General features: G+C 33.6%; 2 protein-coding genes and 1 long non-coding RNA gene across 9 annotated transcripts in view; all 3 read right to left on the bottom strand.

Annotated features, from left to right (window-relative positions):
• Positions 1-19,624, bottom strand: part of LOC126717496 (receptor-like protein 7) — a 155,575-nt gene extending 135,951 nt beyond the window's left edge. Inside the window, exon 1 of one of the 5 annotated variants that reach the window (XM_050419252.1) lies at positions 19,281-19,624. In XM_050419252.1, coding sequence (XP_050275209.1) covers positions 19,281-19,542 — 262 coding nt within the window. In that variant the 5' untranslated portion in view covers positions 19,543-19,624. Of the gene's footprint in view, positions 1-16,859 lie in introns of all 5 variants that reach the window. The other 4 variants (XM_050419250.1, XM_050419247.1, XM_050419246.1 and 1 more) reach the window with 4 other exon arrangements.
• Positions 8,736-10,482, bottom strand: LOC126717501 (phosphoribosylaminoimidazole carboxylase, chloroplastic-like). Of its 3 annotated transcripts, none has more exons than XM_050419272.1 (4): positions 10,153-10,482; positions 9,959-10,049; positions 9,784-9,868; positions 8,736-8,914 (listed from the first exon to the last, which is right to left on the bottom strand). In XM_050419272.1, the coding sequence occupies exons 1-4, from the start codon at positions 10,178-10,180 to the stop codon at positions 8,774-8,776; spliced, it is 345 nt and encodes a 114-aa protein (XP_050275229.1). In that variant the 5' UTR covers positions 10,181-10,482; the 3' UTR covers positions 8,736-8,773. The 3 variants fall into 3 exon arrangements, with proteins under 3 accessions (XP_050275229.1, XP_050275231.1, XP_050275228.1); XM_050419274.1 differs by having other exon boundaries at positions 8,737-8,914; positions 9,959-10,055; positions 10,176-10,482; XM_050419271.1 differs by having other exon boundaries at positions 8,739-8,914; positions 9,959-10,055.
• On the bottom strand, positions 10,996-11,948 carry LOC126717506 (uncharacterized). The gene is made up of 3 exons (XR_007652626.1): positions 11,797-11,948; positions 11,231-11,299; positions 10,996-11,113 (listed from the first exon to the last, which is right to left on the bottom strand). It is a non-coding gene; the product is annotated as an uncharacterized LOC126717506 (long non-coding RNA).
• Positions 19,625-27,941: the final 8,317 nt, after the last annotated feature.

Here is a 27,941-nt window from a genome sequence, read left to right as displayed (position 1 = left end):
GTGTTAGTAAAAAAGTGTATAAAAATACGTGTAATGTTGTTTAAATACTAAAAACTATTGTTTAAACAACGATAACAAACAGACCTTTATTTGGCCCAATTATAACCTAATTATGGCATGTAAGATACAACTTAAATCATAATCAAGGGAGGTATTCATTTGCCAAAAATCATGTAGTTCAACTAGTTGGTACCTCATCATATTTCCATGACATATAAGGTTCAAATCCTCTGCATCCATTGCAATGACAAATTATCTAAACAAAATGAATGTGTTCATTTATCACGACCAAAATTTTGAAGATTCAACTTTGATCATATAGTGTATAATTTAAAACAAATGTCAAACTCATGTCTGAAAAAGTGTATTACTTATAAAAAGATCCTAGAGATATAAAAAGAGAATTTTAGGATTTTTCTCTTATGTCTCTTGTTACATTGTCATATATGTTATTTTTTCAAGATTTACATGATAGCATTTGCAATTTTGCATCGTAATAAGGAAATCACTATTAAATATAGCTTCCTTTGCTACAAGTCTTGTATCTCAACTAGTTGGTGTCTCTTAATCTTTTTAAGACATCTAGGTTTCAAATCCTCCATTTTCTATTGTAACTATCGAATTATAAATTTAAAAATAAATAAATAAATATATAAAGAATCCTTCCTCCAACTACCATGCCTAACTAGTTTCTTCTTATTCTTTCTCTATTTTGTAAATTTCTTTGACAAATTTGATATTGTAATATTTTAAGAGATTACTATGGTATTCAAGATTAAAAAATACTAATAAAATAAATGGAGAAATTCAAGAATTTGGAAATACAATTACATGTTGAAGTTTGAAGATCTTTTGCAAGATTAACAAACCCTTGCTTTATTTTTATGTAGTAACAGTAGAGTTTAACTTTATAGGTACATTTTATTAAAAGGATAAAGTTTAGTTACAAAATTGGTTGTAACCTTTTTATTGGATGTGAATTTTGACAAATTTACCATTGGATTACATCTTCTTCTTATATCCTCCATGCTTGCTAAATTTCTAAAAAATTAAAGAACAATAGCTATGTCATAAATAAATTGTTTAAATTGTAAGTTTTTGTAATTTAAAATTATGCATAAAATATAAGTTTATAAATCAAATAGTAAATAATATCTGATTGCTTGCAAAATTTCTAAAAAATTAAATATTAATAGCTATATCATCAATAAATTGTTTAAATTGCAAGTTTTTGTAGTTTAAAATTATGCATAAAATATAAGTTTATAGATTATATAGTAAATAATATCCAATTGACACAAATTTGACATGTGTATTAAGAGCATAAAGAACATACAATTCAACGATTAGATTTTCAAAATATATGGTAATATTTATTTTATTGAGTAAGGTTGTAACCTTAAACTACAACTAATTTTATAATTAAACTTTGTTCTTATTAAAATAGGAATAAGGAAATAAAGGGATATAAATAAGAAAAACAAAATTTATAGAATTAATATGATTTGATTTGATTATCATCTACATCAATAGGACATTTGGTTTAGTATATATTATATAACCCCAAAACCATGATAGTGTGTGGAATTTTAACACCATGATATTCCACAAAATCACCTCATTAACTCAAAATAATATAATTTTAACCATAATTTAATTATTAATTATTAGTATAAATTTGTTTATAAGGATACAAAAGTTTTGTCATAGTTTTACTATATATGGGAAAATAATTTTTTTTATTTAAGTTGCTCATGAACAAGCTTGAAGTTATTGACAAAAAAAAATGAATAATACTTTTTTAAAAAATAAAAAGAATTTAATGAAACTTAAACAAGTAACGTAGTTTATTGAGCTCCACTTGTATTCAAAATAAAATTAAATAATTAATCTTGAATTTTTAATACTCAATCTATTTGGGAACAACTCATTTAGCTGAAACTGAAATTTTTTTTGTTAAAAGTAATGTAGACAAAACTAAAAAGTAGTTGAAATAGTACAGTAGGATTTATGGATAATAACAAAAAGTACAATGAGACCCATGAATAGTAGCAAAAAAAAGTTAAATAGTAAAAAAGCTGGCTTTTTAAGCCAATGCAAAACGCAACCTCAATATATGTGCCCTCAATTTTCTCATTAAGCGTGCGTTTGGCAACAAATTAAAAAGTCAGCTTATTTTACGATTCAGCTTATCTATAGTACTTTTTGGTACTATTCATGAGTCTCATTGTACTATTTCAACTAACTTTTAGTTTTATCTATAGTATTTTCAGTAAAAAAAATTTCAATTTTATCAAAATAAGTGAATCCCAAATAGACCCTAAGTGTGCGTTTAGCTTCGGCTTAAAAAGTCAACTTAAAAAGAGAAAAATGGCAATGGCAAAACTCTATGGGTCGTGTTAATGATAGTTCTAATGGCATATATATGTTAAGAAATAATAAATATAAATAAAAATGCTATAAAATTTTAACAATTTTTTTTTTTTTTAGGGAAAATATAATACCAACGAGTTAAGCTACTATACCCTAAGAAAGATTTTGATAAAAACATATTATGTACTATGTGTTCTTTAAATATTTCAAATAAGATTTAAACACTTTAAAAGGAAATTTTAAATATACTAAAAATGAAAAGCCTAATAGATAAATAAAAGCCTATAAATAAGTATACAAGACTAGAAACTAGAAATATCTAATTATATTTCATGAGAATGTGAATTTCTATTAGTAAATTGGTTTTTTCAAAATTGGTTTCAATTGAAATTGGATTGGCCTGCTAATATCTTTTAGATTACTCCCCAGATATAACTTTAAAGAAGTTATAACATTGCAGGGTACAAGAAAACAATATGAACTTCCAGGATTAGAGATAACTCTCCAAGAAATTTGCAGTGTAAGATTCTCCGGGCTTTTATCCAGAAGAAAAACAAGAATAGACTATGATATATTCAAATCTATATTTCAATCCAATTAAAATGTGGATGTGCCTCCATCCAAAGACAAGCTTAAGCCTACTAATAGATATCATAGATTTGAATTGAGCAGCTTGCTGACCTTCAATGGCAGAACAATTGCTTGGGACCAATTAGAAAAATTGTTCATCGTAAACGTACAAGAACTCAATGCTGTAATAAATTATTGATTACCATCTAAATATTAAGGTTAAAAGAACATCCTTATGCAACTAAAGGTATAAAAAGTTTTTTTGACTCGTTCAACTTAACTGCTACAGTGTCCCACTTATAGCAACTACAATGGATACAAGGTTTCTTCCTATTCCCACGAACGCCACCTCTGTTTTCTATACTTCCTTTCCTTCTTCATCTCTCAAAACTGAAGCAAAATTGCCAGTACCATCTTCACTTTAACTTTTTCTGTTGACACATTTTTGCATTCATCCTACATATATGTTGGGCTTTGTGGAGCCTAGTTTTGTTTGATCCGGTTTGACGACCCAACCCGACCTGAATAATATTGTGTGGACAAGCCTCTAGGAGTCTGGGGGCAACGCCCCAGGGAAAAATTTTTTGGGCCCATTTCATATATATATACCGACTTTGCCGTGATTAGGGTTTTTTAAGATTGTAGGTTGTTGTTGCCGCATTCTTGAGGGTGAGAGAAAAAAGTATTGTAGCTACAATTTTTGTACTCTGTATTCTTCCCTGATAATAGTGAAATCCCTGTAACTCCGTGGACGTAGGCAAATTGCCAAACCACGTAAATACTGTCTTGTGCGTGTGATTGTTCTTCTTTGGCGTGTGTTTTCTCTATTTTTTTTGTTTCTCACAAGTTGGGATTTTGGTTAAATTCCCTACAACTGGTATCAGAGCCTAGGGTTAGGTTTGAGTGAGAGCAATGGCAGAGGAAGCAGGAAAGGCATCTAGAATAGAAAAGTTCGATGGCACAGACTTTGGATTTTGGAGGAAGCAAATCGAGGATTACCTTTATGGGAGGAAGTTGCATCTGTCGCTTCTAGGGGAAAAACCTGAGGCTATGAAGGCTGAGGATTGGGCTCTTCTTGACAGACAGGTATTGGGAGTTATTAGGTTAACTCTGTCTAGGTCTGTTGCACACAATGTTGTAAAGGAGAAGACCACAGCAGATCTAATGAAGGCTTTGTCCAGTATGTATGAAAAGTCGTCCGCAAACAACAAGGTGCATCTGATGAAGAAATTGTTCAATTTGAAGATGGCAGAGAATGCTTCTGTAGCACAACATCTGAACGAATTCAATACTATCACAAATCAATTGTCGTCTGTAGAAATTGATTTTGATGATAAGATTCGTGCTCTGATCTTTTTGGCTTCTTTGCCAAACAGTTGGGAGGCAATAAAGATGGCGGTAAGCAATTCTACAGGAAAAGAAAAGTTGAAGTACAATGACATACAAGATTTAATTCTGGCTGAGGAGATTCGTAGAAGAGATGCAGGCGAAACCTTAGAATCTGGTTCTGCCCTAAACTTTGAGACAAGAGGCAAAGGTAATGACAGAAATTCAAATCGGGGCAGATCAAAATCTAGAAATTCTAATCGAAATAGAAGCAAATCTAGATCAGGCCAACAAGTACAATACTGGAACTGTGGGAAAGCAGGTCACTTTAGGAATCAATGCAAAAGTCCTAAGAAGAAGAATGAAGATGATTCTGCTAATGTTGTAATAGAAGAGGTACATGATGCATTACTTCTTGCAGTAGACAATCCACTTGATGATTGGGTTTTGGATTCAGGAGCTTTGTTTTATACCACTTCACATCGAGAAATCATACAGAATTATGTTGCAGGTGATTTTGGTAAGGTGTATTTGGCTGATGGTTCAACCTTGGATGTTGTAGGTATGGGAGACGTCCGGATATTATTGCCCAATGGATCTGTTTGGTTACTGGAGAAGGTTCGACATATTCCTGACCGGAGGAGGAATCTGATTTTTGTTGGATAACTTGATGATGAAGAACATGCAATACTATTTGTTGGTGGTACTTGGAAGGTTACAAAGGGAGCTAGGGTATTGGCTCATGGAAAGAAGACTAGTACTCTGTATATGACCTCATGTCCAAGAGACACAATTGCAGTTGCTGATGCAAGTACTGATACAAGCCTATGGCATCGCAGACTTGGTCACATGAGTGAGAAAGGGATGAAGATGCTGCTGTCAAAAGGAAAATTACCAGAATTGAAGTCCATTAATTTTGACATGTGTGAAAGCTGCATCTTATGACAGCAAAAAAAGGTGAGCTTCTTGAAAACTGGCAGGACACCAAAGGTTGAAAAATTGGAATTAGTACATACTAATTTGTGAGGGCCTTCTCCGGTTGCATCCCTTGGAGGTTCAAGGTACTACATCACTTTCATTGATGACTCAAGCAGAAAGGTATGAGTTTATTTTCTGAAAAATAAATCTGATGTATTTGAAACTTTTAAGAAGTGGAAGGCCATGGTTAAGACAGAAACAGGTTTGAAAGTAAAATGTTTGAGGTCAGATAATGGAGGAGAGTACATAGATGGAGGGTTCAGTGAGTATTGTGCTGCACAGGGAATTAGGATGGAGAAGACCATTCCTGAGACACCACAGCTGAATGGTGTGGCTGAGCGCATGAACAGAACTCTTAATGAGCGTGCTAGGAGTATGAGATTGCATGCTGGACTACCAAAACTTTCTGGGCTGATGCTGTTAGCACTGCAGCTTACCTGATAAACCGAGGACCATCAGTTTCCATGGAGTTCAGACTTCCTGAGAAAGTTTGGAGCGGTAAAGAAGTAAAGTTTTCACACTTAAAAGTTTTTGGTTGTGTTTCTTATGTTCATATTGATTCTGATGCTCATAGTAAACTTGATGCAAAGTCTAAAATATGTTTCTTCATTGGCTATGGTGATAAGAAATTTGGCTATAGGTTTTGGGATGAACAAAACAGGAAAATCATCAGAAGTAGAAATATAATATTTAATGAACAGGTTATGTATAAGGACAGGTCAACTATAGTGTCAGATGTTACAGAGATAGATCAGAAGAAATCTGAGTTTGTTAACTTAAATGAATTGACTGAAGGTACTGTCCAAAAAATGGGTAAAGAAGATAAGGAGAATGTAAATTCACAGGTAGATCTGAGTACACCTGTAGCTGAAATCCGCAGATCTTCCAGGAACATTAGACCTCCACAGCGTTATTCACCCACTCTAAATTATCTCATATTAACTGATGGTGGTGAGCCAGAGTTTTATGATGAAAACTTACAAGATGAGAATTCAAGCAAGTGGGAGTTAGCCATAAAGGATGAGATGGATTCCTTGTTAGGGAATCAGACATGGGAATTGACTGAATTGCTAGTAGGAAAGAAGGCTTTGCACAACAAGTGGGTATACAGAATAAAGAATGAACATGATGGTAGCAAACATTACAAGGCCAGATTAGTTGTTAAAGGATTCTAGCAAAAGGAAGGCATTGACTACACAGAGATATTTTCTCCAGTTGTGAAGATGTCAACAATCAGACTGATACTGGGAATGGTGGCTACAGAAAACTTACATCTTGAGCAATTAGATGTGAAGACAGCATTCCTTCATGGTGACTTAGAGGAAAACATTTATATGATTCAGCCAGAAGGGTTCATTGCTCAAGGACAAAAGAATCTAGTCTGCAAACTGAGAAAGAGCTTGTATGGCCTAAAACAAGCTCCTAGACAATGGTACAAGAAATTTGACAGTTTTATGCTTAGAATTGGGTTCAAGAGATGTGAAGCTGATCATTGTTACTATGTTAAGTCTTTTGACAATTCTTACATCATATTACTGTTGTATGTGAATGATATGCTTATTGCAGGGTCTAGCATTGAGGAGATTAATAATCTGAAGAAGCCATTGTCCAAACAGTTTGCAATAAAGGATTTGGGAGCTGCAAAGTAAATCCTTGGTATGAGAATCATTAGAGACAAGGCTAATAGTACATTGAAGCTTTCACAGTCAAAGTATGTGAAGAAAGTTCTCAACAGGTTCAAAATTAATGAAGTTAAACCAGTGAGCACACCCTTAGGTAGTCATTTCAAACTAAGCAAAGGACAGTCACCGAAGATAGAAGAAGAAAGGGACCATATAAGCAAGGTGCCCTATGCCTCAGCTATTGGCAGCTCGATGTATGCTATGGTGTGTACAAGGCTAGACATTGCATATGTAGTAGGAGTTGTGAGCAGATTCATGAGTAGGCCTGGAAAGTAGCATTGGAGGCAGTCAAGTGGATTCTGAGATATCTGAAGAGTTCATCAAATAAATGTCTTTGGTTCACAGGTGCAAGTTTGAAACTGCAAGGTTATGTAAATGCTGATTTTGCTTGTGATATTGATAGTAGAAAGAGTATTACTGGGTTTGTTTTTACTTTGGGTGATACAGCTATATCATGGGCTTCAAATCTACAGAAGATTGTTACTTTGTCTACTACAGAAGCTGAATATGTTGCAGCAATTAAAGCTGGAAAGGAGATGATTTGGCTACATGGTTTCTTAGATGAATTGGGTAAGAAGCAAAAGATGGGCATTCTACACAGTGACAGTCAGAGTGCAATCCTTCTTGCCAAAAATTCGGCTTTTCATTCAAAGTCGAAGCATATACAGACAAAATACCACTTTATCCGTTACCTTGTTGAAGATAAGCTGGTAATACTTAAGAAGATTTGTGGATCTAAGAACCTGGCAAACATGTTGACTAAGGGTGTCATTATTGAGAAGTTGAAGTTGTGCGCAGTTTCAATTGGTCTTCTAGCTTGAGGACAGGAGGATAAGTTGCAGGGATGAGGGATTGTTTCTTGGAGGATAGCGGTTTGATGTTGGTGATTGAACTAGTCTCCAAGTGGAAGATTTGTTGGGTTTTGTGGAGTCTAGTTTTATTTGATCTAGTTTGATGACCTGACCTGAATAATATTGCGTGGTTTTTAATGGGAGATTTACTGAGGCTTAGTCTATGGAGCGGAGGTTTGGGTTGACATACTTAAGTCGGAGCGCTCATGGACAAGCCTTTGGTGGTTCAGGGGCAATGCCCCCGGAGAAAAATTTTTAGGCCCATTTCATATATATAAATCGACTTTGCCGTGATTAGGGTTTTTTAAGATTGTAGGTTGTTGTTGCCGCATTCTTGAGGGAGAGAGAAAAAAGTATTGTAGCCACAATTTTTAGGCCCATTTCATATATATAAACCGACTTTGCAGTGATTAGGGTTTTTAAGATTGTAGGTTGTTGTTGCCACATTCTTGAGGGTGAGAGAAAAAAGTATTGTAGCCGCAATTTTTGTACTCTGTATTCTTCCCTGATAATAGTGAAATCCCTGCAACTCCGTGGACATAGGCAAATTGCCAAACCACGTAAATACTGTCTTGTGCGTGTGATTGTTCTTCTTTGGCGTGTGTTTTCTCTATTTTTTTTTTGTTTCTCACAGGTTGGGATTTTGGTTAAATTCCCTACAATATATTGATCCACTTGATGCCTTAATTGGACATATCCTTTAGTTAATTCCAAGTTTAGCTGTGGTAATATGTTCTCCAAACTTGAACTTCCATAGTGTGTTAAACTCACAAAAATCATGCATATGGCTAGCAAAGCAGTTAAGTACTTATGGATTCAAATAAGACACCCAACCATCCTTTTTAAGCTTCTCTGCATTTCTCAAGACATCATTTCTTGTGTCTTCTTGATACTGGCTCATCTTGCAAAGGATATTATTCCAGAATCAGCTCATGCAAGACTTATCACCTAACGTTCTTTTTTTCTTGGTTTCATACCCAACACAATTTTGTATTACTTCCAGAGAGGGAAGAGAGAAAAAACCCACCTTGCCAATAGGTCAGCATCGCGAATCCCCATCATCCTTACTGCGCGCAAACCTGCATTGGTAGCATTGTTTATTGCAACTGTTGCAACTGGAACACCCCTTGGCATCTGCATAATCATCAAAAGAATATATAAAAATTAGGACTTTGTGGTGATCAAATTTTCCTTGTACACTATCTGTGTACCAAGGAAGCTGTTTCCTTTGCTGTATTTCTTATTTCTCCTTTTTCAATAAAGCTTCTTAATTACCGATCAAATACCCAAAAAAAAAAAAAAAAGTGTAATTAGAAATCAAATATGAACTTGAGATAACTAATGAAGCAGTATCTTTTCTGAGGCTCTAAAATTGGACAATATTTTAAGGCAATGAAACTCATTGTGCAAATCTCAACATGATTAAGCAAGCATCCACATACTTCCACCATTCAGATCTTTTTTTGTTTTTTGGTAGGTGCCATTCAGATATTATTTAGTGCCATAGATATTCAGCACCAATGACTTTTTTTTTTTTTTTTTGGCTACATAGAAATTCAGCACCTATGATAATTCAGTGCCATAGATATTCAGCACCCATGATTTTATTTTTTTTTTTTTTTTATTTTTTTTTTTTTTGGTTTCAGGCACCTATTAATTATTGCCTCCATCAACTTGCCTTAATTTCAGTAGTATTTGTGCCAAGGAAATATATGTGGTAATAGTAAATAACATTAAAAGAATAATAGTAATTCTCTATGCAAGAAAACGCATCCTGAAGAATTAAAATAGAATTTCTCTCATCAAATAAAGCAAACACATTAATTAATCAAGGATAAGCAACTATAAAAACCAGAAAAAGGGCATCCGTAAGACTCCAGAATTTCAGACATCCAATTTAAATGTCCTAGTCTTTTAGAACTAATATTGTATTCACAGGAAACTGGATCTTTACAACACTTACCCATCCCATAAATGTAATAATTTAGAAGAAAATAATATACCTGCACAATGGGCAGGAGTGAATCAAGTCCATCCAATGCAGAAGCACGCACGGGGACACCAATAACAGGCACGGGAGTGAGTGACCTGCAAGTCACAACAAAGCTCAATTAATTTCAGTGAGACATTAAAAGCAACTGAGAAAACATATATGGAGCATAGATCAGATAAACTTGCCTGGCAAGTGGGCTGCACCAGCAATGATAATCTGAATGCCTCTCCAGGGCAGATGAGGCATAAGAAAACATCATTTCAGGGGTCCGGTGAGCTGAAACTATTTTCACCAGCATATTATAATTTGTTAAGGTAGAATTGAAATATACAAGAAAATAGAATTTAATGATCAATAACTCCTGAATTCCAAAACAGACCCTGTAGTTCATTAGAAGTCAACCTCATAAGGCACACCAAACATATTCAAAATCCTTGCAGCATCCTTCATAACAGGAAGACCTGAATCAGAACCCATAATGATCCCAACACGTGGTGTTACTGCATTCAGAATGGGAGCAACATAAACACAATTTGAGTGTAACGAACTTTCTAAATCAAAACTTAAGGCATGTAAACTTCAAACAAAAGGAAATCACTTGCAACTATCAACATAATAAGGGTATAGCTACATGAAAGATTGGGGATCCCTCACCCCACAAGAGAGTAAAAATCATAAATGAGAAGAGGCTGACAGCCTCAATATCTTGGTAAAAGGAGAATTAAATCAATTTTTTAAATGGAAATGATAAATTGTAATCTCCAAACGGTTGAGAATCCATGCCTCTTAAAAATAAAATCTTATGGTAATTTCCCTCCCTATACTGTCACTTTTCCATCCTAAGCCAAAGTAAAGACTTTTTTTTTTATGCAAAATATAATAACCCAAAGCTCATAGCCTGAAAATTTAAAGTAGCATTAGTGCTGATTATTCTGGAAACTACCCCACGTAGTGTGGGTGTAACGTGTAGGAATATTTTTATGTAAGAAAATGTAAAACATTGAATAAATAAATTCAATTGAGGCAATCACTGACTTAAGGAAAGTATGCTCCAAAAAGATGCACCAAAGTCAAATTTAATTGATAGCATAGATGCAAACATCTCACTGCACCTTCCAAAAACATTTGTGCCTCCTAGAGAAAACTTGCTTTAATTTTGGTTAACCAGCATCAGGACATTCAGTAAATATATATGAGAAGACCCTAGTGCAATTACCTGCAGAGTGCAGACTGACAATCAGAACCTTCTTCCCTCAGAATTGATTTTAATCGTTCTTCCACATCACCCATGGAAGGCCCAACAATTGTGACATGGCCCATCTTTCTCTGCTTTCACATTTCTGCCAAGTCATTAGGGCAATGCGGGAAATTGTCGAGTATGAGGTAAAGGTCAAGTAATGTGTGTGCGCACGTGTGTGTGTAAGAGAGAGAGAGAGAGGAAAATGAAATTCACATACCTGGCTTGTCATACCAATGAACAGTAGCCCCAGGAATACTCAATGCCCTAAAATAAACCAGGCTCACCCCTGAAATTTAATAAATAAATAGATACAAGAGAGAGACAGTTGACATGTGGGGGGAGGGGGTAGTGAAAGATAGTTATGCTGAATAAATACATTTCAAACATATTGTATATATCGATGTTCCAATTTACTTTTTTTACTAACATTAACAAGTTTTCCAAGATAAAATAATTTCAGAACTGAAAACCAGTTAATGAGGACCAGGACAGATGGAACGTTAGATTTGTATTAATTGTAATTTCTTAAAATTTTGTTATTCATAATGGTACACAAAGTCATCAAGCTCAAGCACAGACTTATACCTAATTCTAGTTGCAACTTCAACAAACTTCAAGCAGATTATTTTCAGTGAAAGTATGTTACAGAAATATGTTCTGAAAGAAACAAATGACTTTCAGCTTCATGCCATCATCTCTCTCACTCTCTCAAACAAAACAAGCCACATGGCTTAAACAGAAAAATACAGGTAACAAATTCATTTTAAAAAAGAAATTCTTCACCTCATCTTCACCCAGTATATTGTACATGACAGCAGCAGGAGTTTTCATTGATGGCTCACCAAGTGGAAGACCAATAACAGCCCACAAATGTTGTTCAAATTGTGACGTGTAGCAAGACTTAATTGTGTGATGACCACTATTATGGGGCCTATGAGCCGTTTCATTTAGAAGAATCTGTTAAGAGTTTGGAACATGAATTCATTAGTCAAAAGCAGATAATGCTGAAACAAAATTAGGAAAAAATATAGAGGATAACAAAAAAGGAAGCAATTGTAGCATCAAGAGCTATTAAAATATATGTGTATATATATATATATATATATATATATATGCATTTAACAGCCTCAAAGAAAGAAGCAAAAACACAACCTGACCTCCTCAGTCAAAAATAATTCAACTGCAAACACACCAGCACCTTCTAATGAGCTAACAGCTTTGTAGGCAACATCAGTAGCATGTTTCCCAATATCCCATGACACATTAGCTGGTGCCTTGACTATGTGACAAATGTTTTCCCTACAAGAGATCAAAGATCCTTAATGAGAAGTAAAGGGATGTAAAGTTAACATCTAAATACTAAAGGTGAATGCTTCTCACGTAATTCTGCATCATTTAAGATTAGACCATGAAGAGAAAATAGACAATGTAAACACGGATATGACCCAGTTGTGGTAGGTTGACAGCTTGCCTAAATTTAGTCACTCTATTATTACGAATGAACTTATTCATTTAAGTATAACAAGAGAGAGGAAAGAAATTCTAGCAGATAGCTAACTAATCTTAGGTTGAAAAGGGATTACTTAAAAGCATAGTCTAACTACAAAGAAACAGTCAAAATTAGCTCTAAAATGCCAGTTCCATTGTGTCCTTGTGTTACGAATGACAACAGGGGAATAAAGTAACCCCTGACATTTCTACACTTCCTATAACAGAAAAGTACTTGAACGAAAACCTAAGATTAAGGGAAGGTGGGCATCTAAAGTAGCACCAAAATCCACAAGGACCCACTTTTGTGATTTTATAAAACAGAATGCATTTCCTCAAAAGGAAAAAAAGCTTTGTGCATAAGGAAACGATTTCATTCAACTTCTTATTTTCTCATATTTTGCAAGACCGCGGTCAATAACCAAATGGCAAAGTCAAAGGAAAGCATACCTGAATTATTCAAATAGTTGAGGCTCTGGGTTGTGATTCCACTCCTTGTTGCTCAAGCATCTCCATGGTTGCAACATCAACATGCTCAACAGTCAATATATCTACCAAGAACATAGACATATTATTACCAAATTATAACAAAAGCATATACTTGCAAAAACTATTGACTATAAAAAAACAAAAAAAATATCATCAATCTCATAACAATAGAACCTTTTCGCAAATTCACGAACTGTATCACTATCATCAAAGCTTCAGAGCATATGATGATATGAAAGTGCACTTGCAGGGCAGTTCTCAAGCGGATCCAAAACCATTACTTTAATAGCCATTTGTGAAGCTGCTTGACATAGCATATGACCCAGTTGCCTCCTCCCAAAACACCAACAATCACCTCAGATGGTCCGTGTACAGGTACATCATCTTTGCCACAAGAACAAGTATTATGGCGGAAGGTTCCGTGTAAGATGAATTTTTAACTCCAAATTAAAATCCAATTAGTAATATTAACAAGTTCTTTCATATAAGTCCAAGCAGCAGCCAAGCAGTCATGTAAGAAAGAAATGATACTTTTTTTTGGATGGACAAATTTTTTATTAACAAAGGAACACAGTACAACAAGCAGTACACATATAACCAATCCAACACAAATCAACCCGCAATAAACTATCTGAAACAACAACCAAAATCACTGTCACATCCTACTGATAAGAAGGCTTAATAATTACAGTGAGGAAACACCCCTATACAACATATAGCCTTGCGAAGGATTGAGTTGCAGTAGCACCATTTGGCTTCCACCCTAGCTTGAACTTCCTACATATCCTACACTATGGTCTCCTCTGTTCTAACAGAGTACCACTATGAATTAGAGAATTCCTTTCGGTGCCAAATATGATGAACAAGGCCTCAAAAGCTAATTTACAAATATGATAAACTATTGAAAATATTGTACTCTCTCTCTCTCTTTCTAAATATAAGGAAAAAATAGAGTATTTGCAAACCAAAAGGATTATAGCAAAGCAAACTTGACGCAGCTTCTATAAATTCCTGGAGTGGTCCACGTCCACATTTAAAGTGTTCAAAGGAAAATTTGGTAAGAATATCTACAAAAATATGTGACAGATTAGCTAGTAACTCACTCATAAATTCTGTCTATCGTTTTATGGGTAAGCACATAAAATTGTCAAAACTCTACAGTCTAGAAAACCAAGTGTTGAATTTATAGACTTTCATGCCCTTCAACTTCCAATTCTCTTGAAGAATAGGATTTCCCTGGATTTTCTCTTTGCAAACCCCCTGACCACCATTGAAAATTTTTCTGAGTTCTCAGCAACAAAAAAAAAAAAAAGGCTTCTCCTTTAATCAAATGTATCTATTCATCCTCACCTCAGTTTCAATGATGTTTTTTGAGGATTTCGCAAGGTATGGCGAACTCATTACTTTAACAGCCACTACCCATTAGCAATCATTTATCAAATATTTATGCATATTTTCATTAAGATATCTCTATGCACTGTGAAAGTATGTATGCCTGTTTTCCGTTTCCACTGCTTAATATAATTCCAGTCCTGTTATTATTGCTATGATTTAATATCTGAATGTTATGCCTCCTTTTTTTGGATCTATAAAGCCATTGAAATGGAGGGATGGTAATGGTATCACTACAAAAGTTAGTTTCTGAACCTAATGTCATTGATCATAGTAAGGCTGCCCTTGACAGGTTTATTTTTTATGAACAATCTAGGTCGATAATGACAATAGGCACTTCTCTGAAAATTAATTACATCTATTGTTGACAAATTTTAACGTTTTCATTCTTGATTTCATCAAGTTTTATAACCTATAAATTCCCTGCGTTTATATTTTTATTAAGACTCAAGAACATGTGGCCTGGTTCTGCTGCTGTCCTTTGACCAAATTAGAATGACTTCTGTCATGGATCCATGCTAAGTGTTTTGAACCTTATCTCTTTGTGAATTTTACAAATAAACACAGGCTTTGGTTCTAAGTTCTAACTGCATTCGTCCAAATTTGAAGTGTGAAGCGAGAAGACATACGAAATCACATTGAATGAACCACTTTGGATGGTTCTAATTCTAATGTTTTTGCCAATGTCCACTAGTAAATGAAATTGTGTATTTACTATTTGTTGGATCATTTAAGCTGGTTTTTTCCTTATCAAAAAAGAAAAAAAAAAAAAAAAAAAAAAAAAGTAAGCTGGTTTCAGCGATAACTAAGAAAATAGGCAAGTTTTTTCTATGACCTTGAGTTCTTATTTGTGCCAGCCATTTTATGGGGCCTGTAGTGCTCATGAGTTGCACCAAGAATAGACCAACACAAGGCCTAACAATTTTGTTTCCTGTGGTCTTGAATCATCTTGTCACTATCCTAGTGCAAGCTACTATGAAATAATACTAGTGCAAGGCTATAATAATGTGTACAATTTATACAAAAAAGTCATGTCACAACACTCAAAACACAACAATCGCTCTATCACAATCTTAGATCAAGCAAGTGGTCCTTTTGGGATTGTCCAAGAGGTTAATTCTAATCATTTTATTACAATTTGTAAATACTCTTTCCCGCACCACTTATGCATAAGACACAAGCTGAATCCCCTTTTATGACCCATTGCAGTATCCTATCTCGAATTGCCAGCCTATTCTAATGGTTAGCCACACAAGACGAAAGCATGTCTAGGAATAAATAGCAACAAAAACCTTAGTAACTTCCACCAACCGACCTCACAAATCTTAAATCCAATAGCATCCCAGCAAGCCAAAATTCTTAATTTTGCATTGGTCATGAATTATTATTTTAAAAATCAGATACTATAAAAATCAAAACATGTTTCATAAGACCCATATCTTAAAAATAATAGAAAAGCACACTCATTATAAGAAAATCGTGCAGTGTGTCTCTTTGTGTGTACATAAACGCATTATATATATTACTATGTCAAAGTTTGCCTAGCGTTTTCTAACTAAATTTACTTTAGCTTCTAAGTAGCCAAATAAAAATATTATATTACAAAGCAGAAAAATATATATTACCCATCTCTATTTTTCCACCACATCCGAACCCAGAAATCGATTTTTCAAAAAAAAAAAAGAATTTCCCAAGAATTGCAAGCTTCTATTAACTATTTAACTTTTCTGGGTGAGGTCTTGTGAGTGTCACATGAGGCCCAAGAAGCGGAGACTGGAATTGAGCGCTTCAAAGAAGAAGAAGAAGAAGAAGGAGTTGAAGAGAGAAGAGGGTTTTGTTTAGTAGAGTGGTTCATGGAGAAGAAGATGCTGAGTGTGGCCGATGGTGGTTATTTATTTATTTATTTATATATATATATATATATAATTTTTTTAATAAGAGTTGCAAACCTTCATACATATACGATATCAAACATGCGGTATTTCAATACCATCATAACAAGAAAGAAAGTTCAAAAGAAAAATTAAAGACAGTGCAATGACAAAATATATAAGACCGTAATACATTACAGACATGGTAGATTTTCATAGATATGTATCTGCTGAAATAAAGAACTTCATGGACGGAAATCTCTGAAGAAAATCTTCGTTAATCAAATCCAGCTGCTGCATTCCTTCATTTTCCACCTTTCTTCTTTCACTTTTACTGCTTTCTTCCAAAATTCTTGAGAAACCTCTCCAACTTTCTTATGATCAGGCTATTCCCAATAACAAACCCAATTATTAACCCACTTCCATATCCCATCATTATTACTACCCAATCAAATTTACTTGGGAAATTTGACCCTTCACCTTGTTGGGAATTCGGTGGTGGCTGGGTCAATGTCTCAGAAATTTTGCATTTCTTAGTCAAAGGCATACCACACAAACCTGTGTTTCCCAAATATGAATCATTTTCAAAGGTAGAGAATTGTTTACCTTGTGGAATAGGCCCCGTAAGATGGTTATTTGAGGCATTGAAGAATGCAAGGAATGTGAGTTGCAATAATTGCGGAGGAATCTCTCCTGATAGCCTATTTTGAGAAAGGTCCAAAGATTCAAGCTCCCTTAAGTTCTCTAAGGAAGATGGGATAGGACCAGTGAGAATGTTGTTGGATATGTTGAGCAAATGAAGCCCCTTTAGATTTCCAATGACTTTTGAAATTTCTCCATCAAATTTATTGCTTGAGAGATCAATAGCTACAAGATGATCTTGGATCTTTTGATATAGTGTCTTGATGCCTTTGTTTGTCATTTCCAAGGTGTAACTAAAATCATTTTCAAAACCGAAATAAGGTGATGGGGTGTTTGCAGTTGCAACCATATAAGCATTATCCTTGTCAAATGTCAAGTTGGCAACTTTCATGGAGGTCCAACATTGGAAGTGCTCATATGGTAACTTACCTGTAAAGTTATTGAAAGAGACATCAATGATTTGCAACTTGGGGAAATCAAGACTACTTTCAGGTTTCCCAATTGCACTATGGAACCCATTAGATTGCAAACTTAGAACCCTTAACCTTGGAAGTTTCCCCAGCCAAGAGGGAAAAGTGTCAGAAAATTGATTGTTACCAAGAAGAAGAATCTCCAACATTGTGCAGTTGGACAATGATCTTGGTACTTGCCCTTCTAATTGATTATAACTTACATCAATAGCTCTCAATCTACTTTCTTCCATGTATATTCCAGGAAGTATTCCACGGAAATTGTTGTTTTGTAAATTCAATACCCCCAAGTTGCTCAATTTGCTCAAGCATTGTGGAAGCATGCCCCCAAAGTTGTTGTGTGAGAGATCTAGTGTTACAATTAAGCTAAGATTGCAAAATAATGGTGAGATTTCTCCAGTCAATTTATTGTTTGAGACCTCGTAGTGGGAGATGGAAGGTGGAGGAATTGGAAGTGATCCTTGCAGCTTGTTCGAAGAGAGATCCAAATGAAGTAAATTATCCCATGGAAGAATTGGCGGAGTGTGGTTGAAAGACTCAAAAGTTGTAAGGAAGTTGGAGGATAGAACCAACACTGAGAGAGTGTGTTTCCCTATGTTGAATATCCAGTTTGGTATTTGACCCTGAATTTTGTTGTTGAAGAGATACAAAATCACCAATTCACGTTGAGAACGCAAAAAAGTTGGGAATTCAGTCAAGTTACATGCATTTAATCCTAATAGCTCAAGCTTTGAAGTACTGGCGTTGAATGTTGAATTACTGAGGAATGATAGATCGATTCCTGAAAGCTGGAGTGAAGTTAGATTTTTGAGCTTTAGAAATGAGTCCATGTCCACTCTGCCACTAAGGTTATTTTCGGCAAGACTCAGATATTCAAGATTCGCAAGACTATAAATTGATTGTGGAATTGAACCATGGAATTTATTGGCCCCAAGTTCCAATAAAGTTAGCTGGGTAAGGTTTCCAAGCCAAGGTGGAATTTGACCAGTTAGTTGATTGCCACCAACTGAAAAGTCGGTAAGTTGGGTCAGGTTCTTAAGAGAAGAAGGAATGTCACCATATAAATTGGTTTCCGCTAAGCGCAAAATAGTGAGCTTTGTTTGCTTACCAAGCCAAAACAACGTCTGTGCACTAAAACTATTCGTGGAAAGTTTTAGTTGACTGAGTTGTGTGAGGTTGGCCAATGAGAAAGGGATTTGCCCCGAAAATTTATTAAACGAGAGAGACAAAACAATGAGATTGGTAAGGTTACCAAGAGAAGTCGGTACCAAACCAGAGAAATGGCAAGTATTTATATCCAATTCAATTAAGGACTTCAGGTTTCCAATTGAATCTGGTAACTTACCAGAGAATCCCGTGTTTGCAAGTCTAAGTATTTGAAGGGGATTGCTACTGTGGAATTCTGGTAGATATCCGGTAAGATTTTCATTGTCTTGCACATTGAGGATTTGAAGATTTCGTAACTTGAAAATCTCCATGGGAAATTCACCGTACAGTTCACAACCTCTTAGGCCAAGAGATTTTAAAGAAGACAAGTTGGCCAAGATGTGAGGTACGGGGGAAGATAAGTTCACCCTACTGAGATAAAGATGTTTGAGGCTGGTAAAGTTCTCAACAACACTTTTTAGGCCGGGTTTTTGGAGTTTCAATGGATTGAATGAGAGATCAAGGGAAACCAAGTTGGGGAGCTCAAAGATTTCTGGTGGAATTTGACCACTGAAGGCAGACATAGAGAGGTTGAGATATGTTAAGTTTGAGAGGTACCTGATACTTGGGGGAATTTGAGAATAATTGAAGTGATTATCAGCGAGATTGAGCTTTTGAAGGTACACAAGGTGGAAAAGGCTGCTGCTAGAGTTGAAGGAGCCATACAATTGACTGCTACTGAGGTCAAGGCCAATCACGTAACCTGTACCTCTATCACATAGGACACCATCCCATGAACAGCAATCATTCCTTTCTCCAGAGTTCCACGATGAAATCTTTGGATAAGCAAAAGGATCAGAAGAAGCACTCACATTAATTTTAAAGCTTTGCTTGAATTGCAACAAGGCAGAACTCTCAAAATCTTTACACGCTGGCTGAGTTGATAAAGAGGAACAACTATTTAGATAATGAAAAATCGACAAGAAGAAGAGCAAGCGCAAAGATATCAAGAGACACATGGATGACCCCATATTAGTATCTTCAAAAACTTCCTTAGCACTCTGATAATTTTGAAACTAGGAGTGAATTTCTTTTATAGACAAGATTCAGGGCTAGTGCAATTACATCGTTATGCATGGATATTTTTTTTACATGTAAGCATTCATAAGTGCAATGGACCACCTAGTTGCCGTGGTGGTGGTCTCACATAAAGAAAAAGTCAAAATTTCTGTAAGTCCCTCAAAAATTGGGAAGATGTAACATATTATCTAACTTGATGTAACATATAACTGCACTTGAAGATGCAACAAATTTCCTAAAGGTCGCTTTTATTTAAGGTGATAGTTGGAAATATGCGACCCAATCTTATCTCAAACTTGCGTTGTTCATATCTCCAGATGAAAATCAACTTCACTCTAAAATTATATATATATATATATATATCGAAGTTTTTTGCAATATTCTCAATCATCCCTAAGCCACCACACCAAACTCATGACCTACAATTTATTGTGGTAGATTTCTAGACTGCCAAAAAAAAAAAAAAAATACATGTATAATTGAAAGTTGACATATAATTTGGATGCTTAGGTTTCCCTCGTACTAAACCCTACTCTTCTTATTGCTTTCACCTAAAATTGAGAAAAAAAAATATTAATATGAGAATGGTTTTGGACAAATAATCAAAGTCCAACACTAACAATTAGGGGGGGGGGTGGGGGGCATCTTCTACCTAGACTACACAGCCCATAACATTGAATGCCTCCCTAGCCAAGATATGTGCTGCCCTGTTACTATGTCTACGCACATGAGATTGAATGCCTACCCTAATGTAATTGCAAATCAGATTCAATTGGATGTAAACGTAATGGACAGTTTGTCCTAAGTAATGAAAGTTATGTTTTCACTATCAAAAAAAAATACACTAACAAACCATAGTTTTTTTTTCTTTTTTTTTAAGAAGGAAACAAACCATAGATTTAGACATTCGTAATATCATATAAGTAATTGATGTAGGACAGAATTTACAATTTAATTTTTATAATTATTTAATTTTGGTATTTTTATGTAAAAAACTTTATTTTAGGTTTAGGTCATTTATTTCCTTTTTATAGGTTGGTTTAATGCATTTTAGGTCTAATTGGGTTCCTGTTATGGTTAGGTATTAATTATGAGTTATTTTAGAATATATTTTCTGGTTTGTCAAGTTTTATGTGGATTCCTTAAATAAGCCTCCAAGTATGTAAACGTCTTACAGTATTATTGATATTAATAAAATTTTAGATTTTTGTCTATTTTTTCTCTAGTGGATTCCAAAATTCTTTCTCCTTGTTGATTCAAGGAACCCTCGTGGATTTGAGGTTATTTTCAGAAGCAAATGTGTTTTTTTCTTGTTTTCTAGAAGTAAACATGTTTTGCTTCTTGACACTTCCGTATCCCGCGTCAGTTGGTATCAGAGCCTGGGCTTATTCTAGTTTGGTGGCTAATGTATGAGACGGTAGCAATTTCGATAACAGAAAACATAGCAAGTATTACGTGACGTACATCCAACACTCACATATATCTTTGCTAAGATGGCGCCGTTGAAGTATGGAAACAACAGGAATAACTAAAACGGAGACATAACTTACGGACAATCTATTGGTAAGAAAATTTCATATAGGCCTTATAAAGAATTTTAAGTTTTAATGGTTATTTTTATAAAGTAGATTTTCTTGATTGGTTACTTGATCTAGAAGATTTATTGGACTATGAGAATATTTGTGATGAGAAAAAAAGTTAAACTTGCTTTGTATAAACTTAGAAAGTATGCTTTACATTGGTGGGAACGAATACAAACTAATAGAATCCAATAAGGTAAAGAAAAAATTTGTTCATGGCCAAGGATGAAAAAGATGCTTGCTATCAAATATTATCCTTTGGATTTTGATGAACTTTTGTTGTATACAAAACAAGAATATTTTTGGCCAAGAAGTTCACACTTGAATTATTTTGAAGAACCATATATTCCACCATCAAGAGAAGAATTGTATGTTGAAAAACATATTTTTCTCAGAGAAAACATAGAGATTTTTGAGGAAATTAATGAAGACATTGTTATAGAAGAAGAATCTGAAATTAAAAATTGTGGAGGAGATTAATGAAGACCCTATTATAGAGAAAGATCTTGAAGTCGAGATGGCAGAGACAATTGAAGAGGACATTAAAGACAAAAGTTTCAAGGATCTCAATGAAATGAAATCATATGATTGTTAATCTCAAGATCCTTTTATTTTGGTGGTAAGCGATACACCGAAATTTTTGGATTTTATTAGGGTTAATATATTTGATTCAATTATCAATTTTTATTTGGTAAATCTCTATAATTACATGAGACCAAGGAAAAAGAAATTCATGTTGATTTGTTTATTCCATGGATGAGTTGCAAGTATGGAAAGAAGATCAAGGGGCACAAACATTCGAAGTATTTGTTAATTTGGAGTGGAGATTTCAAAGATGAACTTGAGGATGAGTTGGTTTTAAGTGGAGGGGTCTGATGTAAGATAGAATCTACAATTTAATTTTCTTAATTATTTAATTTTGGTATTTTTTTGTAAAAAAAGTTATTTTAGGTTTAGGGCATTTATTTCCTTGTTTTTAGGTGCTCTTAATGCTTTTTAGGTCTAATTTGGTTCTTGTTGGTTAAGTATTAATTATTAGTTATTTTAGAATATATTTTCTTGTTAGTCAAGTTTTATGGAGCCCTTAAATAGGCCTCCAAGTTTGTAAATGTTTTTCAGCATTATTGATATTAATAAAAATTTGGACTTTTTTCTATTGTTCCTTTGGTGGATTCCAAAACCCTTTCTCACGTATAGAACAAGTCAATTTTTCTATAAGTCCCCCGAAAATTGGGAAGATGTAACATATTACCTAACTCGATTTTGCAATCTTGTAAGTCCACAATGTCGCTTTTATTTGAGGTGATAGTTTTAAATATGCGACCCAATCTTATCTCAAACATGTGTTGTTTATATCTCCAAATGAAAATCAACTTCACTCTAAAATTATATATATATATATATATATATATATATATATATGTCGAAGTTTTTTGCAATATTCTCAATCATCCCTAAGCCACCACACCAAACTCATGACCTACAATTTATTGTGGTAGTTTTCTATACTGCCAAAAAAAAAAATACATGTATAATTGAAAGTTGACATATAATTTGGATGTTTAGGTCTCCCTCGTACTAAACCCTACTCTTCTTATTGATCTCACCTAAAATTGAGAAAAAAATATATTAATATGGGAATGGTTTTAGACAAATAATCCAAGTCCAACACTAACAAACCATAGTTCTTTTAAAAAAAAAAAAAAAAAGAAGGAAACAAACCATAGATTTAGACATTAGTAATATCATATAAGTAATTGATGTAGGACAGAATTTACAATTTAATTTTTATAATTATTTAATTTTGGTATTTTTATGTAAAAAACTTTATTTTAGGTTTTGGTCATTTATTTCCTTGTTTTTAGGTGCTTTTAATGCATTTTAGGTCTAATTTGGTTCTTGTTATGGTTAGGTATTAATTAGGAGTTATTTTAGAATATATTTTCTTGTTTTTCAAGTTTTATGGAATCCTTAAATAGGCCTCCAAGTATGTAAACGTTTTACAGTATTATTAATATTAATAAAAATTCAGATTTTTGTCTATTTTTTCTCTAGTGGATTCCAGAACCCTTTCTCCTTGTGGATTCAAAGAACCCTCGTGTATTTGAGGTTATTTTCAGAAGCAAATGTGTTTTTTTCTTGTTTTCTAGAAGTAGACGTGTTTTGCTTCTTGACACTTTCGCATCCCGCGTCAGTTGGTATCAGAGCCTTGGTTTATTCTAGTGGGTAACGTATGAGACAGTAGCAATTCTGATGACAGAAAACTTAGCAAGTATTATGTAACGTACAGCCAACAGTCACATATATCTTTGCTAAGATGGTGCCGTTGAAGTATGGAAACAACAGGAATAACTACAACGGAGACATAACTTACGGACAATCTATTGGTAAGCAAATTTCATATAGGCCTTATAAAGAATTTTAAGTTTTAATGGTTATTTTTATAAAGTAGATTTTCTTGATTAGTTACTTGATCTAGAAGATTTATTGGACTATGAGAATATTTGTGATGAGAAAAAAAGTTAAACTTGCTTTATATAAACTTAGAAAGTATGCTTTACGTTGGTGGGAACGAGTACAAACTGATAAATCCAATAAGGTAAAGAAAAAATTTGTTCATGGCCAAGGATGAAAAAGATGCTTGCTATCAAATATTATCCTTTGTATTGTGATAAACTTTTGTTGTATACAAAACAAGAATATTTTTGGCCAAGAAGTTCACACTTGAATTATTTTGAAGAACCATATATTCCACCATCAAGAGAAGAATTTTATGTTGAAAAACATATTTTTCTCGGAGAAAACATAGAGATTTTTGAGGAAATTAATGAAGACATTGTTATAGAAGAAGAATTTGAAATTAAAAATTGTGGAGGAGATTAATGAAGACCCTATTATAGAGAAAGATCTTGAAGTCGAGATGGCAGAGACAATTGAAGAGGACATTAAAGACAAAAGTTTCAAGGATCTCAATGAAATCAAATCATATGATTGTTAATCTCAAGATCATTTTATTTTGGTGGTAAGCGATACACCGAAATTTTTTGATTTTATTAGGGTTAATATATTTGATTCAATTGTCAATTTTTATTTGGTAAATCTCTTTGATTACATGAGACCAAGGAAAAAGAAATTCACGTTGATTTGTTTATTCCATGGATGAGTTGCAAGTATGGAAAGAAGATCAAGGGGCACAAACATTCGAAGTATTTGTTAAATTGGAGCGGAGATTTCAAAGATGAACTCGAGGATGAGTTTATTTTAAGTGGAGGGGTCTGATGTAAGACAAAATTTACAATTTAATTTTCTTAATTATTTAATTTTTGGTATTTTTGTGTAACAAAAAGGTTATTTTAGGTTTAGGGCATTTATTTCCTTGTTTTTAGGTGTTCTTAATGCTTTTTAGGTCTAATTTGGTTCCTGTTGGTTAAGTATTAATTATTAATTATTTTAGAATATATTTTCTTGTTTGTCAAGTTTTATGGAGCCCTTAAATAGGCCTCCAAGTTTGTAAACATTTTTCAGTATTATTGATATTAATAAAAATTTGGACTTTTTTCTATTGTTTCTTTGGTGGATTCCAAAACCCTTTCTCACATATAGAACAAGTCAATTTTTCTATAAGTCCCCCGAAAATTGGGAAGATGTTACATATTACCTAACTCGATTTCGCAATCTTGTAAGCCCACAATGTCGCTTTTATTTGAGGTGAAAGTTTTAAATATGCGACCCAATCTTATTTTGAAACTTGTCTTGTTCATATCTTGAAATGAAAATCAACTTCATTCAAAGCCAATTTTTCTCTGTCCAAAGCAAAAAATTCTCTTCTTGTAAAGCTAAGCGTTGAAAACTGGCGGAAGACTTGCAAAACACCACATAGCTTGGGTCCCATGCAAAACCATTTTAAACAGAGGTCTAGTAAGAAATGAATATAGTCTTAGAAATTGGATCAACTTCACCAGTGATAATTATACAACATTATCAGACAGAGAAAGGTCGAATATATCTTCAAGTTTCAATTGATTGATAACATGTACGGAAAGGAAATGCCCAGTTTTATACAACCTGAACCTCTTCATTCCGGTAAAACAAGGCACAGAAGAAAATTTAAAATTTCAGTCATCAAAAGGTCTAGTCCATATCCTTGTCACAGTCACCCCACTCCAAGAAATTTAATTTCAAGGAATCAAAATGTTTAAAATTAATTATGAGGAAAAATTGATGCATAAATTTAAAATATTTCTGCTCATATTTAATGAGCAATCCTGCATTTACGTGCATATTGCAAACCAATATACAATGACAACAAACGTCCTCAGGTAAACAAAGACTATATGAAGCAAAAGAAATTACATAAAATCAGAAAAACACCCTACTAGGCTCCACAAATATTTATAGCACCAGAATATCCTTCTTACTGCCCACATAATAAGAGCATCTTACTTTCTCACCAATATGTTCTTTCTTGAACAACCTACCAAAGAGAAGAGTGGCATTTCTCTGTTCTTATTGCACATCCAAGACCAGGTAGATATGGTTCATGTTTCCTGCACCAAGAAATGAGACAATTATTATTAAAACCACATTAATATGTTAAGTTAGTACAACCAAAGCATTCATAATCTGTGTTACGGAAATCAAAGATCTAGTACCATAAAAATTTAATCACAGATCAAAGAAAACCAAAAGATTTATTCTACTACACATATAACGTGCCATGTTAGAGATGGAGCAACCAAAAGCACCAGATATTAACAAATTTGGGTGTGTGATAAGGAAAAACTTTTTGATAAGTAAACTTCTGAATAAAATCTATCAAACTATTTTACTGTTATGTCAGTGAGGTGAACAAAAGATTTACAGTGCTTAATTTGTAACTTCATGAGAACTGAGAAGCTTAAATATTAAACATCAAATGACTTGTTGCAACTACTGAATAAAGCAATTACTGCAAGCCTTTCTTGAATTGAGACTATTACCGTAATTACCTAGTAAATCCAAAGAAAGTAAATTTAGGGCATTAATCTTAATTTGTTTTAAAGTAATTTATTTTTAATTTTTGACAGCATTAGATACCAAAAAACGATAAGTACAAATAAAAGAGAAATATGATATGAACACATAGAACTCCTCAAGATCAGTAAATATTCTTGAAATAGATCAACATTTAACTGAGAAAGCTGAATTTCAAAGCAACTATTTAAAGGACAAAATTTTCCTCCAAACTAGGTTGAAGAATCTTCTCTAACCCATTACATGGTAATTTAAAAGACCATCTACACATGTTAAATCACAAACTGGAATTTGTGTTGCTCATTCCTCCAAACGGAAATTATTGGCCTAACTCAAGTCAATCTTTCTCTCTCTTTTTCCAAAGCAATAACTTTTTTTTCTTAAATTTAAGTGTAAAAGACGGGCATAAGCTAATGGCTTCCAAGTATTATTAATTAAATACGGACACAAAGTTTAGAGTCCGTTTGGTTGAGTGCAGAAGAGAAATTATGGAAAATGAGAAGTTTTTCTTTATTTGGTAGTGGAAAAGGGAAATCATGGGAAGTGTAGTTTTCAGGTTAAATCTCTTATTTACAAGATTTATAGACTGTTTGGTTGAGTACAAAAAAGATAGAAAATGAGAAGTTTTTTTTTTGTTTAGTGTAGCGGAAAAGAAAAAGGATAGACAAAGGGGTAAAATAAGTTGATCCACATAGGCCAACCAAAAACTCCTCTCATACTAAGAGGAAAAGTGAATTGAAAATGTTTATTGCATCTAAACTATTAATTAACTTTAATTACAATTTTTTAATTATTTTTTGATATAACAAGGGTATAATAGTAAATTCATTTAATTATATTTTCTATCATTTCACTTTTACATTCTTCCTATTACACGAGGAAAAGCTCTCAACTAGACAACCCTAGTAAAAAATTAAAAATCTGGTCTTTTGGATATACCATTTTCATAAAAATAAGTACGCAAGTTGGTGAATATATATATAAAGTATATACATTGAATTGGATATATAGAACATTTTATATAATAATTACTCTCAGTTAAACCTTTGTTATATCACAATTTTTTTTTTTTATTATCCTTCAACTTGAGAGGTTTATTTAAATTAATTTATCATGCATAAAACATTAATGGTGCCAACCAGTAATACTCGTTTTTAAGGCTATATGTGAACATGTTAGGTTATATCTACATTGAGTGGAACATATAAATTCTTAGTATGAAATTCATCTGTCTAGTATTTTCGGTTCATAATCGTATAGATTGGGATTGAACATAAGAGATAACTTAATATTTTTCAAAAGGGTTTTATATATTAATTATACACATCTAAGAGAATTTTCAACGAGAAGTTTTTATATATTTATGTTAGATTCTAAAGATTTAGGATTAAATGTTTAGAATTCTATTTTGTATGTGTTGGCAAACCAAAAAAAAAAACATGTCTACTTTATGTGTTAGGCATTGCTCAAAGATGTGTGTTTCAAACTTCAAGTTCGAGCCAACTGCAGAAAAGAGAGTTGAGAATCTATCAAGCTCAACCGATCAAAAATTTTGCTCAATCGATCAAAAATTAGGCTCAACCAATCGAAAATCACAGAAAAACTGATTCTGCAGAATTTTAAAAGAGGCCTAAGCCTGCGAAAATATTTAGGGTTTCAATCCAACTTGTCCACATATAAAAGGGAAATCCTAGCTATGTTTTGGTGACCTTTGGAAGACTTGTGAATTGCTCCTTGTGAGATCTGAGAGGTGTTGT

The sequence above is a fragment of the Quercus robur genome, chromosome 3, assembly GCF_932294415.1.
Source record: "Quercus robur chromosome 3, dhQueRobu3.1, whole genome shotgun sequence".
NCBI classification, from domain to species: Eukaryota; Viridiplantae; Streptophyta; class Magnoliopsida; order Fagales; family Fagaceae; genus Quercus; species Quercus robur.
The sequence above is the reverse complement of the archived record's forward strand: the minus strand, read 5'-3'. Positions and strand labels throughout refer to the sequence as shown.

Excerpts from the sequence above, each read along its gene's own strand:
- LOC126717501 (XM_050419271.1), bottom strand. The coding sequence starts at position 10,180 with ATGAGGTTGACTTCTAATGAACTACAGG. Across the intron at positions 9,869-9,958 it reads TGGTGCAGCCCACTTGCCAG|GTCACTCACTCCCGTGCCTG; the intron begins GCAAGTTTATCT and ends TGTGACTTGCAG. Across the intron at positions 8,915-9,783 it reads CACTCCTGCCCATTGTGCAG|ATGCCAAGGGGTGTTCCAGT; the intron begins GTATATTATTTT and ends ATGATTATGCAG.